Source organism: Petaurus breviceps, unplaced genomic scaffold (genome assembly GCF_028583685.1).
Source record: "Petaurus breviceps papuanus isolate PSGF00001 unplaced genomic scaffold, PetGlider_PUasm1.0 91041, whole genome shotgun sequence".
NCBI classification, from domain to species: Eukaryota; Metazoa; Chordata; class Mammalia; order Diprotodontia; family Petauridae; genus Petaurus; species Petaurus breviceps.
Window position 1 is genome coordinate 5,524,332 of NW_027187400.1, and position 17,104 is coordinate 5,541,435.

General features: G+C 45.5%; 1 protein-coding gene across 1 annotated transcript; it reads left to right on the plus strand.

Annotated features, from left to right (window-relative positions):
- Positions 1–10,712: 10,712 nt before the first annotated feature.
- On the plus strand, positions 10,713–13,198 carry NR0B2 (nuclear receptor subfamily 0 group B member 2). Its single transcript, XM_069079118.1, has 2 exons — positions 10,713–11,232; positions 12,957–13,198. Exons 1-2 carry the CDS (start codon positions 10,713–10,715, stop codon positions 13,196–13,198), a joined length of 762 nt encoding a protein of 253 aa, XP_068935219.1.
- The last annotated feature ends 3,906 nt before the right edge of the window (positions 13,199–17,104 follow it).

A 17,104-nucleotide genomic window follows, 5' to 3' on the forward strand; every position in this document is an offset into this window, starting at 1 on the left:
GGATAGTCTCAGTCACTGAGACCTAAACAGGGGTCTTCTTTTGCCTCTTAACAATATGTGTAGAGTAATTGTTGTTAGCTCACCCTTCATTTTTGAAGAGGACCAATGACATCGCCCTGTGACCAATGACATCACAGGGCGACGAATTGCACAAAGCAGAAGCAGAATTGCACAAAATCATCAGCTTCACTCTTCCTTCCAGAGTCATTAAAGTACACTGGCAAGACAACTGGCTATGTCCCAGGATGCACTGGGTGACCTTGGCATCTTTGATGTCTAAACAAGCTCTATGGTAAGCATTGAACAATGCCTACTTTAGCAACCTTCATGGCTGTTGGAACAAATTGTTCTCATCTTGACAAGGGGAATCTTCACATGCTTGAGGTAGATACCCCTGAACTCACTGGTGGGTTTGAGGCCCATTGGTTACACTTAACCTGCATTAGCTCGTCTGCCAGACAGTTTACTGGGTATGCTTGCTATTCATGGTACGGCTTCTTGGAGCCACAGGTGAGAGTTGAGTGAAAGCTAGACATCAAAGGTAGACGAGCAGCCCTAAAAAGGGCTCAGTAAGAGATGCTAGTCCTCCCTAAACACCCCATACAGTCCATAAATATCCTCTGTAGGAAGAGATGAATGAGTGAATGAAAGAATAACCACAGCATTTCCTAAGTGCTTACAGTGTGAGACACGGATAATACAAATGAAAAAGGCAAGATGCTCCCCCCCCCCCCCGCTTTCAAAGGGGCTCACATTCTAGTGGATAAACAAAAGTTCTAAGTAAAATCCCACTGGAAATTCACCACATTGACCAGAGACGAGGGGACCTAGAGACCTAAGCTATTTTACAGCATCATAAATCTAGAGTTGGAAGGGACTTCCGAGCTCATCTACTCAAACTCTGTTTTTAATTTTATGAGGAAATTGAGGCTTAGAGAAATGTGAAGTAATGTATCCTGATCAGCTAACATAGAGTCCTGCACTTGAAAGCCTCTGGGGACCTGCTTCTGAGAGACAAAAGAACTAGTACCTTTGTGGACGTCTTGCATTAACCTACCGAGTAGTCAGGGCAGACTTGACCTTCAGAGTGGAGCCAGAGTAGCAAACTCATATTACACTAAGGTTGCTAAGAGGACAGCGTCTTGCGAGAGCCATCCGTCTGGGCTGTCCTATAAGAGAAGAGGCAGGGGTGGCTAGGTGGCACGGTGAATAGAGCACCAGCCCTGGAGTCAGGAGGACCTGAGTTCAAATCTGGCCCCAGACACTTAACACAAAAGCTAGCCATGTGACCTTGGGTAAGTCACTTAACCCTAATTGCCCTCCAAAAAGAAAAAAAAAAGGAGAGAGAGAGAAGAGGCAGTCTGCTCTCAGGACTTTTGTCTTTAACTTTTTCCTTTCAACTTATTTCCTGAGTGTAAGGGAAGGGGGAGGAGGGAGCTCTCCCCTCCTCACCAATAAGCCATTAATGTCTGCCTTGAAGCAGAAGCACATGACACTTGCATGGGCTTGTCCACAGTTTTCTGAGTGGACTTTCTCAGCAACTGAGGCAGAAGCAGTGTCAAGAATTCCTGCTGAAGCGAATGGTGGAGGTAAACATACACCTGTCTATGTGCCCAGGATTAGAGTTCCTGTAAGATCTTTCTAGATCTCCAACCTTCTGTACAGAGTAGAAGAGGAGAGGACTTGACTGCCCAGGCAGAGGGATGCTCTTACCCTTCCCCTGGCCCCAGTGAATTGCCTCCAGGATAAAGTCTACCTGAGCAGAAGTGGCATCTTAAGGTGTTTTAAAGGATCAGTAGGGTTTGGGCAAGCTGAAGGGAGGAGGAAGGCATGGAGACATGCTCCAGTTATTGCATAGAACTTAATACTGTAATCCTGATGTTAGATGAGAAGGACTGGGATGTATAGAAATGGGTAAAACTCAGAGATATTGCAAAGAAAGCCTGATGGGACCTGGGGACAGATTGGATGTGCTCAGTGAAGGAGAAGGAAGGGCCAAAGAAGATTCCCAGGCTTTCAACTTGAGTGATTGGGAAAATAAAGGTGCCAATAGCAGGGATGTGGAAATGGGCAAGATGGCTTGGGAAGGCCTTGGTTCCCAGAATCTCCAGGCCAGGGGTGGGTCTAAAGGATACCCTCAGGGGCGGCCAGGTGGCACAGTGAGTAAGAGCGCCCGCCCCAGAGTTGGGAGACCTGGGTTCGGTTCCAGCCTCATATACTTAACACCCACACAGAATAACTGGCTGTGTCACCCTGAGCAAATTACTTAACCCCTATTGCTTTAAAAAAAATTTAAATTAAATTAAAAAAATAAAGGATACCCTCTGATACTAGGCCCTCAGGATGGGTCCTCTTTCTCCAAGGGAACAGGAGAGGTCACAGGATCATAGACCTAGACCTGGAAGGGACCCCATGAGTCCACTGAGTCCAATCCCTTAATTTTGCAGATGAGGAAACTCATGGAGAGGCAAAGTGATTTCATGGAATTATAAATCTAGAACTGGAAGGAACCTCAGAGTCCATTTGCTCAAACCTGTATCTTTATCAGATGAAGAAACCAAAGTTTAGAGAACTGAAGAGAACTACCCAGAGTCACACGGGCAGTAAGTGGCAGGCCCAAGGGTTCGATCCTAGGTTCTCTGACTCTCCATGCAGCACTATTTAGCTAGTACAGTATAGAGGCATCAGGAAAGCTGGTTTCTAAAACCCACCTCTGAAACTAAAGGGCAACATGATCAAGGGAAAAACCACTTAATCTTTTTTGGCCTCAGTTTCCTCATCTGGAACATGACTGACTGAGTCAATCAGTCAACAAGCATTTATCCAAGGGTTCTTATTTACTAGGCACTGTGTGCTCAGCCCCTGGGGACACAAAGGGAGGCAAAAGCAATACATTTTAATGGAGGAGAAAACATGCAAATAACTATGTACAAACAAGATATGCTGTGTAAATGGAAGGTCTATATATAGACAGAGACAACCCAGGTTTCTGGGGCTGCAGCTCTGGGCCATCTGCTTGTTTGGGTGGTTTTCCCCCAGTGTCTATATTTTAATTCTCTGCTCTGACTCCCTGTCACTCTTACCTTCCAAAATCCTCAACTCAACAATCATTATAGAGAGCCAAGTCTAACCCCAGCACCAAAGGCTATCCTATCTCTGCCTGAGAGATCAGTTTCCTCTTTAGGGCTATGAACTAGGAATACTGTCTTTCTGATCCTACAGTTCAAATGCCCTACCTTGCTGATTGTGGTAATAGGCCGAGAGATGAAAGACTCCCGGAGGTCATCTCCCTGAAAGCCTTCATTCATTCACCATATGCTTTATTAAACACCTGTTAAGTTTTAGGCACCAGAACTAGGGGGTGGGGGTGAGGGGAATACAAAGAAGACTAAGATGTGCCTCTGTCTCCAAGGAAATCAAAGCCTAGTAGTGAAGATTACAAGGGTAATCTTCAGATAAATGTAATAAAAATTCTAATTTGATAAGTACAGCAGGAGTACAAAGTGCTAAGAGATTAGAGGAGGGATCAGACTCTTGATATAAAATCAGGGACCTTTTGATATGAGTTGGCCTAAAGAACCATTACAAAAGCAGAGCGGGATAAGAAATGGGGGAGGAAGTCTCCAATATGGCTAGGGGAGGAGGAGCCCCAACCAGCCAGCAGGAGAACCACACCATTCTCAGATATTCTCTAGGTAACTGAATTTTTAATCTGGTTTCACAAGTTGGCTTCCCTATTAGGAAAGGCTATTTCCTCACTATAAATGATTAACCAGCCTTTCTGACCCTCTTTCTGGGAGCTGGGGCAGTGTGAGCTAAAGCCTGATTCTCCCTCTCTCACTTGTCCAGTACAAACAATCCTGACCTTCTGCATTGGGAGACAAAGGCCTGGATTAGGTAAGGTAACCATGCAGTTACCTCAAAGTCATTCTAAATTATCAGCCTACTCTTCCCACAACTATATGTTATGGAGCCCCCAAAGTCCCATCATTTCAGTATTCATTTAACAGGCATTGTCCTATTTGCTGGGCATACAAGAGCAAAAACAGAAACAGTGCTTGCCCTCAGGGAGGTTACATTCTCTTGAGAGGAGACAACATATAAACAGATAAATACCAAATACAAAGGAATACGAAGAGATAAAGGGGAATCCCTGAGGCCTTGCTGGGAGGAGATGGCGGTCAAGTGAGCTTGGCAGAAAGCTGGAGCTTCTAAGGAGAGGTGAGGAAGGAGTTCATTTCAAGTATGGAAGAGATAGGAGAGGGAATTACCTGGACAGGAGACAGTAAAAAGCCTAGTGTGGCTTACCACAGAGTGAATGAAAAGGAGTAAGACATCCTAACCTTAGAAATGGTCAGCTGGAGCCATATTGGGGAAGGCTTCAAATTCCAGAGAAGAAAGTTTGTTTTTGTTGTTGCTTATTTGTGTGTTGGGGGCTTTTTACTTGTTTTTCATTCTAGAGGCCATAGAGAGCCATTGGAGAGTTCTGAGCATGGAAGTGACGTGAAAACACCCATGCTTTAGGAATTTCAATTTGTCATCTATTGACAGATGGAGAATGGTTTGGAAAGTTCACCACTATTGTTGCCCAGGTATTGCAATTGATTAATCTGGGGATACCATGCATATGGATGACTTGCTACTTTACAGAAGATATTATCCTTGATAATAATAGCTAACATTTATGTTCCTATGTACCAGGCACTGTGCTAAGCACTTTACAATTATTATCTCATTTGATAATCTCAACAACCCTGGGAGGCAGGTACTATTATTATACCCATTTTACAGATGAGGAAACTAAGGTAAAAGAGGTTAAGTAGCTTGCCCAAGGTCATACAACTAGTAAGTGTCTGAGGTTGAATTTGAACTCATGTCTTCCTGACTCCAGGCCCAGAATTCTATCCATTTCACCAACTAGCTGCCAAAAAGAAAAAGGCAGCAACTGATTCTATACTGAATAAATATATGGAACTGAGTAAATGAATGGAAATGGGAAAACACAGAGATAGGTCAAATTAGTGAAGTCAGTGACTCCACACCCAAGGTTTTAGATGACAAGGAGGAAGTCCTGAAACATCTGAACCAGGATGGCCAAGGAATTCTCAACATTAAAGAGGAAAGAAAAGTCTAGACTAAGGGACATCAAAATTCCATGGGGAGTAGTGTTTCGGAGTTTTCACTTTTTAAAAACGTTTTCATTTTCATTCTGAAAAGAGAGGCACCAACCAGACAGTGTAGTTTAAACAGACCAGGGGCAGAGGAACCAATGAAGTGATGCCATGAATATGGAACCAGGTCTGGAGTCAAGAAGACCTGAGTTTAAAATACAGCCTCAGACACTTACTTTCTATACAACCTTAGTCAAGTCACTTTACCTCTGTCTCAGTTTCCTTATCTGTAAAATGGGGATAATAATAGCACCTTCCTCCCAGGGTTATTATAAGGATCCAACGAGATGATATTTGTAAAGCACTTAGCACAATGCCGTGGCACACAGTAAGTACTATATAAATGCTAGATGCTGTTATTATTACTGCAAAAATATAGGCAACAGCTGATGAGGACCTGAGTTAGGATCCATGTTTCTATGAGCAAAGGAAAGGGGATAAATGATAGAGAGATTGTGGCCGCATTTGAGGACCACAGGCTCCACATCACTGTTCTAGGATTTTATAAGATTGCCGAGAAAGTACATAAGGATTGAAGAGAAGCAAGTCCAGGACAAAGGCTAAGGATGTATCCACAGGTAGGAAGTGGGACTTGTATGATGATCCAGCAAAGGAGATTGGGAAGAAGTAACCAGCCAAGTAGGAAGAAAACCAAGAGAGATGGTATCACGAGAAATACAGAGGAGTGAATATCTAGGAGGAAAGGGTGGTCCACAGTGTCAGATGGTCAAGAAGAAGGAGGGCTGAGAAAAGAGGTCCTTGAATTTTGTCATTAGAGGAACACTGTTAACTTTGGAGAGGACAGATTCAATGGAATTAGAGGCAGAGAGTGGACACAGAAAGGAAGGGCATAGGATAGTGAAAGGAAGGAATAAGATAATAGCTTGAGGGGATAACTAGGTCTAGTGATGGTTTTTAAAGGATAGACGCAAACCAGGAATGTTTGTAAGAAGTAGGGAGGGAACTAATAGAGAAGGAAAGATGAAAGATTAGAGAGAAGGGGGCTGATCATGCTCCCATAGAAGAGTTGGGAGGGAAGGGGATCCAGGGTCCTAGTAGAGGGGATGGTCATGGAGAGGAGAAAGCCTAGCTCTTTATTACAGAATGGGGCAAAAGGGGACGGAAGGAGAGACCTCAGAAGTAGGGAAGTTGGTAAGACTGGGTAAGACTAAGGAAAAATGCATTCTGTTTTGGTCATTTCAAGATCGAGGTGCTTGTGGGGCCTCCAACTGTAAAATGTTCAATGTGTGGTTAGTGATAGATGACTGGAACTCAAGAGAAAGACTATGACTGACTTTTTAGGTCTTCGTTGTTCACTCATTTCAACCACGTTCAGCTCTTTGTGACCCCGTTTTGGGTTTTCTTGGCAAAGATCCTGGAGTGGTTTGCCATTTCCACCAGATGAGGAAACTGAAGCAAACAAGGTGAAATGACTTGCCCAAGGTCACACAGCTAGCAAGTATCTGAGGCCAGATTTGAACTCAGGAAGATTAGTCTTCCTGACTCCAGGTCGGGTGCTCTGCCACTGCGCCAGTCAGCTGCAAAGCAGATTATGACTGGCTTTTTAGATCTAGCTGTCATATATTAAGATGATAGTCAAACCTGTAAGATTTGATGAGATCACCAAGAAAGAGTGTGGAGAGAGAAAAGCAGGGAGGTCGCTGGTCAGACCTCTTGGAGAGAGATCCACATTTATGAAATGGGTCATGGATGCTACCCAGCAAAAGAGACTGGGGAGTAATCAGACAAATAGGAAAAGAACCAAGCGAGAGCAGTGTCATCAGCAGCCAGGAGGTGGGCATTCAAAGGGACCTTAGAGAATCTTCCCTCCAAGGCTACCTTCATCTACTAGTCTATATCTTCTATGTGCATAGTTGTTTGCAGGTTGTCTCTCTATTAGACTGGAATCTCCTTAAGGGCAGGGACTGTTTTTGCCTTAGCACAGGGTCCTGCACACAATAGGCACTTAATAAATACTTGTATCAAATGAGACAATAATTGTAAAGCACCTGGCACAATGCCTGATACCTAGTAAGTGCTATATAAATGTTAGCTATTATTGTTGTTGTTAACCAGTTGACTAATGTCTGCCTTGCTACATTTACAGCCACAATCACCAGAGGCAGTAACAGTAACCACACAAGGCAGGCACTCCTGACCAGGATCTTGTCTGCTCACCTGAGAACAAAACAATCACAGCTGGACCCTCATGCTTGAATGGCAGACCTCCATAGTCAACAGAGGTAGGGGAGCTGTTGCTCAGGTTCTGGGCTGACAACCTGCCAGGCTCGCCTGTTGCCTAGAACTTGTGGTACTCATAAGGTCACTCACTTCCTAGGCATATTTATGATTTCTCAGTCACCTCCCACTTCCTGTGGCTATTGCTTCTGGTGGACTCTGCTGCCCACCCTGATTGCCGGGGCAGGGGGGACCTCTGATGGCACCTCTGGATCCTCCAAACTCACCGTGTTGCCTCCTGGACACATCCATGTTGGAGGACTTGTTTGCCTTCTATAAGGAAGGAAAGGGATCAACACAGAGGCAGGCAGACTTGTTTGCCTTGTATCAGGAAGGAAAGGGATCTACACAGAGGCAGGCAGACTTGTTTGCCTTCTATCAGGAAGGAAAGGGATCTACATAGAGGCAGGCAGCCACGTGCTAACAGTGACTGCTGGACAAGAGGAGATGACACCAGGCAGTTACCCTTTCCCAAACACTTTACCCAAACTTGGACCATTTCAAAGATGTCCTGACTCGATTGCAGCAGAAAAGCAAAGAGGCTGAGACATTAGCAGATGCCACCTTTTGTATGTGTGTATGTACATGTGTATGTATATATGCATGTTTGTATGCATGTATGTATGCTTAGTTCTACCTCAGCAATTCCTGAGTCACACACATAGACAATGAGAAGACTCAAAGTCCAGGGCTTCTGTGCTAAACTTACTTGCCTGGAGACGAGGGGCTGGACTAAATAAACTCTTGAGCCTCCTTCTAGGTAGAAGATGTGAGCATTTCTGCCGTTCGCCTCTGGGATGCTTTGTGTACAAGATTTTAATTGTTCTTTTTGGTGCCCCCATCTTCTTCTTCAGGGATCACCAAAGAACATCCAAAGTTTCTTCTGTAGTGCTGATGGTAGATGTTGAGAGGCAATATGGTGGATCATAAAGATGCCAAACTCCAACCTTGTGTGGCTACTGCTACTGCCCCTGGAGTACTCTGCTATAAAATGCAGCGAGGGAGCATGTCCAGAGGCAGAAACTAGTCAGTCAGTCAGCAAGGCTGAGAATCTAGGAGTCTGAGTTTGGACCTCAGCTCTGTCGCTTACTTTATTTGAGATCCTAAGAAAAGTCTTTAACACTCCCTGGGCCTCAGTTTCCCCAATGGTCAAATGAAGGCACTAGACTAGATCAGGAGTCCATGCTACCTCTGACTCCACCAGACTGCCAAAGGAGTCCCTGACACTATGATCTCCAAGGTTCTGCTTTGGTACTCTATGTCCTAAGGCTTTCACCTCTGGCATACTATATGACAGAGTCTGTGATCTTTCATGTTTTAATGTCTCTCCCAGCTCTGATATTCCATGTTTTAAATAGCATGCCTTCTGGGAGCTTGTTCTAAGATAGGTGCCTTAACAAAGTCATAATAATAGCTGGTATTTATATAACACTTTAAGGTTTACAAAGCATTTTGGAAATATTATTGCATTTAATCTTCACACTAACCCTGTAAGATAGGAACTATTATTATTCCCATTTCACAGATGGGGAAACTGAGACTGAGAGGTTAAATTACTTGCCCAGGGCCACACAGCTAGAAAGGGTCTGAGGGAGGATTTGAATTCAGGTCTATCCTAACTCCAAGTTCAATCATCTAAACACAGTGCTACCTAGCTGCCCTATGAACAGAGCAGAATCAGGACACTGAATAAGGCAATTGGGTCCAAGGTATGCTGGTGCTTGGTTGGATGACCAAGGACAGGGAATATGGAACACTTACATTTCTTAATAAAAGGTCCTGCCCTCTGGCTGTGAGGGATTCTTTTCAAAGAGGCAGAGGGCTAGGCTTGGCTGAATACTGCCCTCCAAGCTAAGAGAGATGCATAGGTGACCCCTACCCAGACAGAGCACTGCCATTTTGAAAGGAAATGTGGCCAATGAAGAGAGAGCCTCCTGGAGTCACATGATTAACAAAAACTCAAAGCCTGACTCTAACTTTAGGCAACAGGAGAACCCTTTATCAGCTTGACTGACTGAGAGTCTCCTCTAGAGTTTCCTGGTGCCCCCACTTTAGGTTACGGTAAGAGAAGAGCTGTTTCAGGTACAATTGGAAGGGCCCTTAGAACACGGGAATGTCAGAGTTTGAAAGGCCTTAGAACATGAGAATGTCAGAGCCAGAAAGACCTTTAGAATACAATGTAAGTAGGGGCAGCTAGGTTGCCCAGTGAATGGAGCACTGGCCCTGGGGTCAGGAGGACCTGAGTTAAAATCTAGTCTCAGACACTTAACACTTACTAGTGTGACCTTAACCCCAACTGCCTACTTGGGAGTCACTTAACCCCAACTGCTTACTTGGGAGTCACTTAACCCCAATTGCCCTACTTTCTCCCCTGCAAAAAAAAGAAAATACAATGTAAGTGCTGAGAAAGGCTCTCAGAATAAGTCAAAGTTGAATGGGATCTTAGAACAGACAATGTCAGAGGTGGGAGGGCCTTTGGAGTAGAGAATGTCAGAGCTGGCAGCTCCTTTAGAACACAAACTGTCCAACCTAGAAAGACCTTAAGAAATCATATTACATAAGTAGAAACTGAGACCCCATGAGCCAGGTGGCCTATTATTATCCCCACTTTTTTCATAAGGAAACTGAGGCTCAGGGGCCCGGATAAGCACCCTCCAGTTTTACAGATCCTGTGTACCCAGAAGTCAGCGCCTCAGGAACCTCCAGTGTAGGGCCCCAAGGTTAAACACACAGAAGCTGATAAGGTGACTTCCAGGTCGGGCTGTCCAAGGTTGGCCTGGCTTTGGGGCTGTTTTCCCCTCTGGGCGGCCCCTGGTGCAGACAAGGGCCGTGTGTGTGTGTGTGTGTGTGTGTGCGCTGACACCTGCCATGTCCCCGATGCTGACTGTACACCTAGAGCCTTGGGGTCCTGGTACCGGCTGGGTTAATGGCCCTGTTTATTATGCCTGAGTCATCCGATAAAGAGGGCTGCCTGGTGACCCCAGCTGGTCCTTCCATTGACTAAAAAGCCCTATCAGGGCCACGTGGAGCCCTCGCCTGCCCTCCTCCTCCCCGCCTGCCACTTCCCCAGCCAACCGTGCCAGGGTCAGCTTGTTTTTCAATGAATAGGACTTCCCTGGAGGAGTCAAGGTTGTAGGGGCTGGTTCCCCTCCCACCCGAGGGATTATAAATAGAATCAGAAGTGCAGGCCTGGGATGGTGTGTCAAGCAGGCAGAATAGCTGTGCCGGCCCCAGAGGGAGTGAACGGTGTGCTGGAGTTATCTTTCCCTGCCTGACCTCCCAGCCCCAGCCTGCTGCCCAAACATGAGCCTGGGAAGTCCAGCTACAGGGTCCAGAGCATGTGAGTGCCAAGGTGGAGACAGCCAACACGCCATTCTCTATTCCTTGTTGAGCCAGTCCCGGGGCCCATCAACTCATGCCCACTGCCTCTGTGCCCGGCACCGCACAGTCTGCCTCCGAGCTCCACAGCATACCTGCCTGGCAGCAGCGGGCGTGCTGGCCAAGACGGTTGCTTTCCTGCAGAACCTGCCCTCCTTCAGTCTGCTGCCCCCAGGGGACCAGAGGCTGCTGCTGGCCAACTGCTGGGCCCCCCTCTTCCTCCTGGGGCTGGCCCAGGATGCAGTAACCATTGAAGTGACTGAGATGCCAGCCCCCAGTATGCTCAAGAAGATCCTGCTGGAGGAAAGGAGCCCAGAACCCCAAAGACCCCAGCCCACGCTTGCAGGGGTACAACGACTCCAATGCTGTCTACACACCTTCTGGAGTCTGGACCTGAGCCCCAAGGAGTATGCCTACCTAAAAGGAGCTATCCTCTTTAATCCTGGTGAGTGGAAGCTTCCTGCCTCTTCCTAGCCCACTCCCACCTCCCTTTTAGCTAATCACTTCAGTACCTTAACCACCCCCCATCTGTCCCCTTCTTGCCTTATCTTCACATAGCCAAAGCTCCTAGGGGGAGCCTAGGGGACAGAAGCCCCTATGTCCAGGGAGAATGAGAACTCCCAAACTTCCAGGACTCCCCCCTCCCCTCCTACACACCTCCTTAGGAAAGGAAGAGGGAAGAAGGAAGAAGTTGCATCACCACGTGTATGGTGATGAAGAAGTCTGAAGCCACTGGCAAAGTATCAGACAAGATAACCAGCTCCCGAGCCTGAAAACGCCCTCTTGGCAAAACCCTGGTCTGGCTGGGAGAGGGAAAGAATTAATATAATATAGTGAAGAGAGAGCTGGATTTGGAGTCAGAGGGCCTAGGTTCAAATGCTACCTCTGGGACTAACTAGTTGTATGGCATTGGGGAAACCACTTAAACTCTCTGGACCTCAATTTCCTCATCTATAGAATGCAAGGTTTGACTTATTGTTCAGTTGTTTTCAGTCATACCCAGCTCTTTGTGACCCTATTTGGGGTTTTCTTGGCAGATACTGACGTGGTTTTGCCATTTCCTTCTCCAGCTCATTTTGCAGATGAGGAAACGAGGCAAACACGGTGAAATGACTTGCCCAGGATCACACAGCTAGCAAGAGTTTGAGGCCACACTTGAACTCAGGTCTTCTTGACCCCAGGTCTAGCACTCCATTCACTGCACTACCTAGCTGTCCTTAGATTTGACTAGATATCCTCTAAGCACCCTCCCAGAACTAAAGTCTATGTCTGATGAAGGAGACATAAAGCAAACATTTTTGGAGCCTTGGTCTTAATAATAGAGAGAAGACAGATACGTGGAAAAGTCATAAAACAACAGGCAAGTTCCAGTTATGATCATAGGACTTTGTACATAAAGTGCTAGACAGAGCAGAGTGTGTTAAGTTGACCAAAAGTCTTCCTGGAAAGAGATCTCTAGAACAATTTTGAGACAGCGAAGTGACCCCTTGGAACACACAATGTCAGAACTTGAAGGGGCCTTAGAGGGAAGTGAGGAAAGAAAATAGAATTTTATTTAAAAAAAATTTACCTACCCCCCCCCCCCAAAATCCCACCATACACAGAAATTCAAAGGTCGAGAGGGACCCTTAGAACAAAGAATGCCAGAGCAGGAAAGGCCCTTAGAACACAGAATTTCAGCACTGGTGTGCGGACCTTAGAACAGAGAATGTCAGAGCTGGGAGGGCCCTTAGAATACAGAAGGTCAGAGGTGGGAGGGCCCTTAGAACACAGGTTGTCAGGGCTGGGAGGGAACCTTAGAACGCAGAAGGCCAGAGCTGGGAGGGCCCTTAGAACACAGGATGTCAGAGCTGGAAGGGCCCTTAGAACACAGGATGTCAGCTGGGAGGGAACCTTAGAACACAGAAGGTCAGAGCTGGGAGGGCCCTTAGAATACAGGATGTCAGAGCTGGGAGGGGCATAAGCAATCACCTTTGAGCACAAGCCTCTTATTTCCCAGACGGAAAAGCAGAATCCCTTTGCCAAACTCAGCCAGAAAGTTGGTGGTGAAGGTAGGTAGGGGAACCCAGACTTCCAAACTCCTGCTTCAGGGTTTTTCCCCATCACACCTTGCTGCCTCTCAGAAGGAAGCAGTGGTTTACCAACTCTCCTCTTTCTTCTTCACTGCAGACACCCCTGGCCTCCAGACCGCCTCCTACGTGGAGAGCTTGCATCGAGAGGCAGAGCACGTCCTTCGAGAGGCTTTGGAGCTCCATCACCCTGTGGACCAGGGCTGTTTTGCCCGCATCCTCCTTGTGGCCTCCACACTGAAGTCCATCCCTCCTGCCCTGCTCAGCTCCCTCTTTTTCCACCCAATGTTTGGGGATGCTGACATCACCAACCTCATTGTGAACATGCTGTTCTTGACTTAACCAAGCTGATGGTGCCACTTCCTGCTTCCAAATGCATTCAAGACCCAGAGGCACCTCACCCAGGCTGGAAGCAACGCAGACTCCGTTAGACTTGTCAGAGAGCTTGCTCTGAGGGCTGTGCCTCTCTGGATGGGATGTGAGCTGCCTCAGGGCAGGTACTCACCCACTGTGCCCAGCCCTGAGCATTCTTCTAGACTCTGCACCCCTGCCAAAGCCAGCGGAGCTGGGGTAGGGTGGAGACACTTACTAGCTCAGCTCCCATGTTGGTTCCCATAGACTCACAGCTGGAAAGGATCCCTGAGGACAGCCAGCCTAGGAGAGAAATAGGAATTCCCTCTGCATCATACTTGACTCATGATATTAAAAACTTCTGGAGACAGAGGGATTCATATCTTCCAATCTACTGGCTTGGAAATCAGTCAATAGGAAAATAAGGGAGAGGGAGCAGTCTAGATTCCATTAAATTCATCAAATATTTATTAAGTGCATACTATGTGCCAGATACTGCATTAGATGTTGAAGATACAAAAACAAAAAGGAAATACACCCTTTGTCCCCCGTGCAGAATATCCATAGGCTGAGAGTATTCCACACCTCAGAAATTCCACTGGCAGGGGTGGCTAGGTGGCACAGTGAACAGAGCAACTGGCCCTGGAGTCAGGAGGACCTGAGTTAAAATCCAGCCTCAGACACTTAACACTTACTAGCTGTGTGACCTTGGGCAAGTCACTTAACCCCAACTGCCCTCCAAAAGAAAAAAAGAGAAAAAGAAATTCCACTTGCCTTTTCTCTCTAGGTTTTCTTCCTACACTCTATAATCTAGGGGTTTTTAACTTTCTTGTGTCACTGACTATTTTGGCAATGTAAAGTAGCCAATGGACCCTTTCTCAGAGTAGGTTTTTTTTTTAATTCACAACTGAAGAAAATGTTAAATTTCAGTTCTGAGGTTAGTGAACATAAAGATGCATTTTTTTTTCTCATCCAAGATCATAGGCCTCATGAAATCCATTCCCCCACAAGGGGACCCATGGAGTTCAAGTTAAAGATCCCTGCTCTAAATCTCTCCTGAAATTGTCCAGTCATGGCTAAAACTGTGTAACTTTCTCCAAAAATGGACAAAATTAGACAAAAATGTCCGAAAAAGGACAAAAATTCAGAAGAACTCACTTTCCCTGAGTTCTCCCACCCCCAATGATTCCCCTGGAAAGTTTACTAGCTCAACACTGATGCTTAAGTTCTTTGGAGTTCCAGACTCCCCACTAACTTGGGGGTGGTGTTTCAGTTTCTTTGAACCATTTCCTCAGCTTCTTCCTACAGACAAGGCAAAGGAAGTATCTTTCCATTTTGAGCCTGGAGGGTGGTCAGAGTCTCCCTTCCCAACATGATGACTATGAACCTGGGCTGTTCGTAAGCCAAGACACCCTGAAACTTGTACAGAACTAATTTAAGTTATTGGTTTTTATAATAAAAGATTTCATATCTTTGAAACTCAAACTCCAGTGTCTCTATGGGGGGAGAGAGGAGATAGTATATTGTCCCTGGACCCTGGCCTGCCACCATTAAAGAGAATCTATGAGAAGAAATCTCCCAGAGTTCCTAGACATTGGCCAAGAGAGCTCATGTTATTTGGTTTAGGGACTTGGAATCATATTAAGACAGGTATATAGCTTTGCCTGCTGCTCCACTGGGGAGAGCAGGCAACCAGGGTGGAGTTGGCACCACCGTAACCATGATGCTGGAAAGACCACACTTGCATCAAGAACAGGACTGACATTAAGGTGGGTGATTTAGCACAAGAAGGACAATTATATTATGGCTTTAACCAAGAAGATGAGTGTCCCATTTTGACTGAAGACAGAGTAGCTGATGAGTTAGAAAATAAAATGAAAGAAGGTAGAGTTATTGTTGATTACCATGGCTGTGACTTCTTCCCTGAACGATGAAATATATAGTTTTTGTGTTTCAAACAGACAATTCTGTATTACATATAAGACTTGAAAAAGGGGATACAGTGCAAAGAAACTACAGGACAATATTTGGTATGAAATTTGCCCAATTCTTAATGAAGAAGCCACGGTGTCCTACACCCATGAAATAGCTAGCACACTACCTGCCCAGCAGAGCACCAGGAGAACTAGAGAGAAATTTAGATCAGATAATGAAATGGATTGAATAGTGGATAACAGACACGAGTTGAACCTTAAGGGCAAAGCATGAACTTTCAAGGCTTTCCACGTGATGGTTAAAGATTTTCTTGATGATTTCCCCCTCTCTATGCAATGGAAATTAAGACAATATACACCAAATTTTATGCTCCATGATTATGTTGTAGGATTAGCAGGTAGACAATATAAATAAAGCTGAGTTATGACTAAATCTATTTTTTTTCCTCCATGAGAAAACTGAAAATCCCCAAATGCAATGAATAAGATATTAAGGACTTTTAAAGTTTAGGGATATTCAATATTCTCATTTATTTTGGCTAGCTGCTAAAGAATGAGCAAATTTCAGAAAATAGGTGGAAATCTTTAATACTTGACACAAAAAAGAAAATAAAGGCTAGGAAGAAGTGCTGACTTATAAATAAAAAAGTTTAAGGACAAAGTTATATTTAAAAAAAAAAGAAAGATAGGCATATGGTATGATGGATATATGACTAGCCTCAGTGTCAGGAAGCCAGGATCTAAACCCTACCTCTGACACAAACTGGCTGCCGTGACCCTGGGCAAATCACTTCATCTCTTGGTGCCTTAGACAATTTCTTAAAACTATAAATTACTAAGGACTTGCTATTCCCATCAGTGGCATGGATTTAAACATAGGAAATTGCTGTAGTGATGAAATTAATGAATTATGACATAATGAAATAATAACCAAAATGAGTGAAATCAATACCCACAAAAGTCATAGTCGGGACTTCAGTACAATACCGAATATCTTCTCTAGAAGCAATCTTACCTAAAACACGAATGTCAAAGCTGGAAAGGACCTTTGAACACAGATTATGGCCACTGGGAGGTCCTTAGGGATGATCTAATCTGGCTCTCTTATTTACAGATGAGGAAAATGAGCCCATACAGGAGACTAACTTGCTTCAGGTCTCATAATTAGGCGATGGCATGTCCAGGACTTAGTCCTGCATCTCCTGATTTTCAGGCTGCTTCTCTCGGCCCTCCACCACACTTTGGTAGGACTAAACTTGGTACTTTGGGAAGTGAGCAGTAAGGATCGTTCTCTGATCAAAGCTGAAAGTGCATATTGTAGAGTGTTGTAATTTAAGATGAAAAATGGGTCTGTGCCTGTTTCTTTGTATGTGCGTTGTATTTGTCCATGTTTTGTGTGCTTTTACATCTGTGTCAGGGTTACATGTTTGCATCAGCACGGCCAGCTGTGAATGTGTGTTTGTATGTGTCTGATGTGCCTGGGAAACCAGAGATCCTTCAGGGAGTACTCTCTGCCAAAGCAGCTGATAGGGCCAGTTTGTGGCCCAGGTCTGGATATGGAGCCTATGGTGGCCCCTAGGGGTGGGGTCAGGACAGTTTCCCAAGGGAAACAGCCCAGGGACTATGTGAATGACCTCACAGTGAATGACCTTTCTCAAGAGAATGATTAACAAAGCCCTGATTGAGAAGACCCTAAATCTTCCTGGCAGTGTATGGGCCAGAGCATTGACCTGCCCTGGGAGTCTGCATGAAAGGAGAAAAGGGATGCCTAAGGTGGAAGAAGCAGAGATACCTGGGGAGGAGCATGTGGCAGGGTCATGTAGCAGGTAAGGGAGGATGGTGCTCACATGCAAAATCAGGAGATAAGATGTTCAGAGATCTAGGTCTGGAGAGCAACTCTGTCCCTCTTTCTGCACCCCCCCTTCCTGGGAGAGGAATAACACAGAAGGTGATTCTTCAGCTC

What these genes read in the sequence shown, in the direction of transcription:
- NR0B2 (XM_069079118.1), top strand. Translation starts at nt 10,713, where the DNA reads ATGAGCCTGGGAAGTCCAGCTACAGGGTCCAGAGCATGTGAGTGCCAA. An exon ending in AGCTATCCTCTTTAATCCTG is followed by an intron (nt 11,233 to 12,956) that starts GTGAGTGGAAGC and finishes TCTTCACTGCAG; the next exon opens with ACACCCCTGGCCTCCAGACC.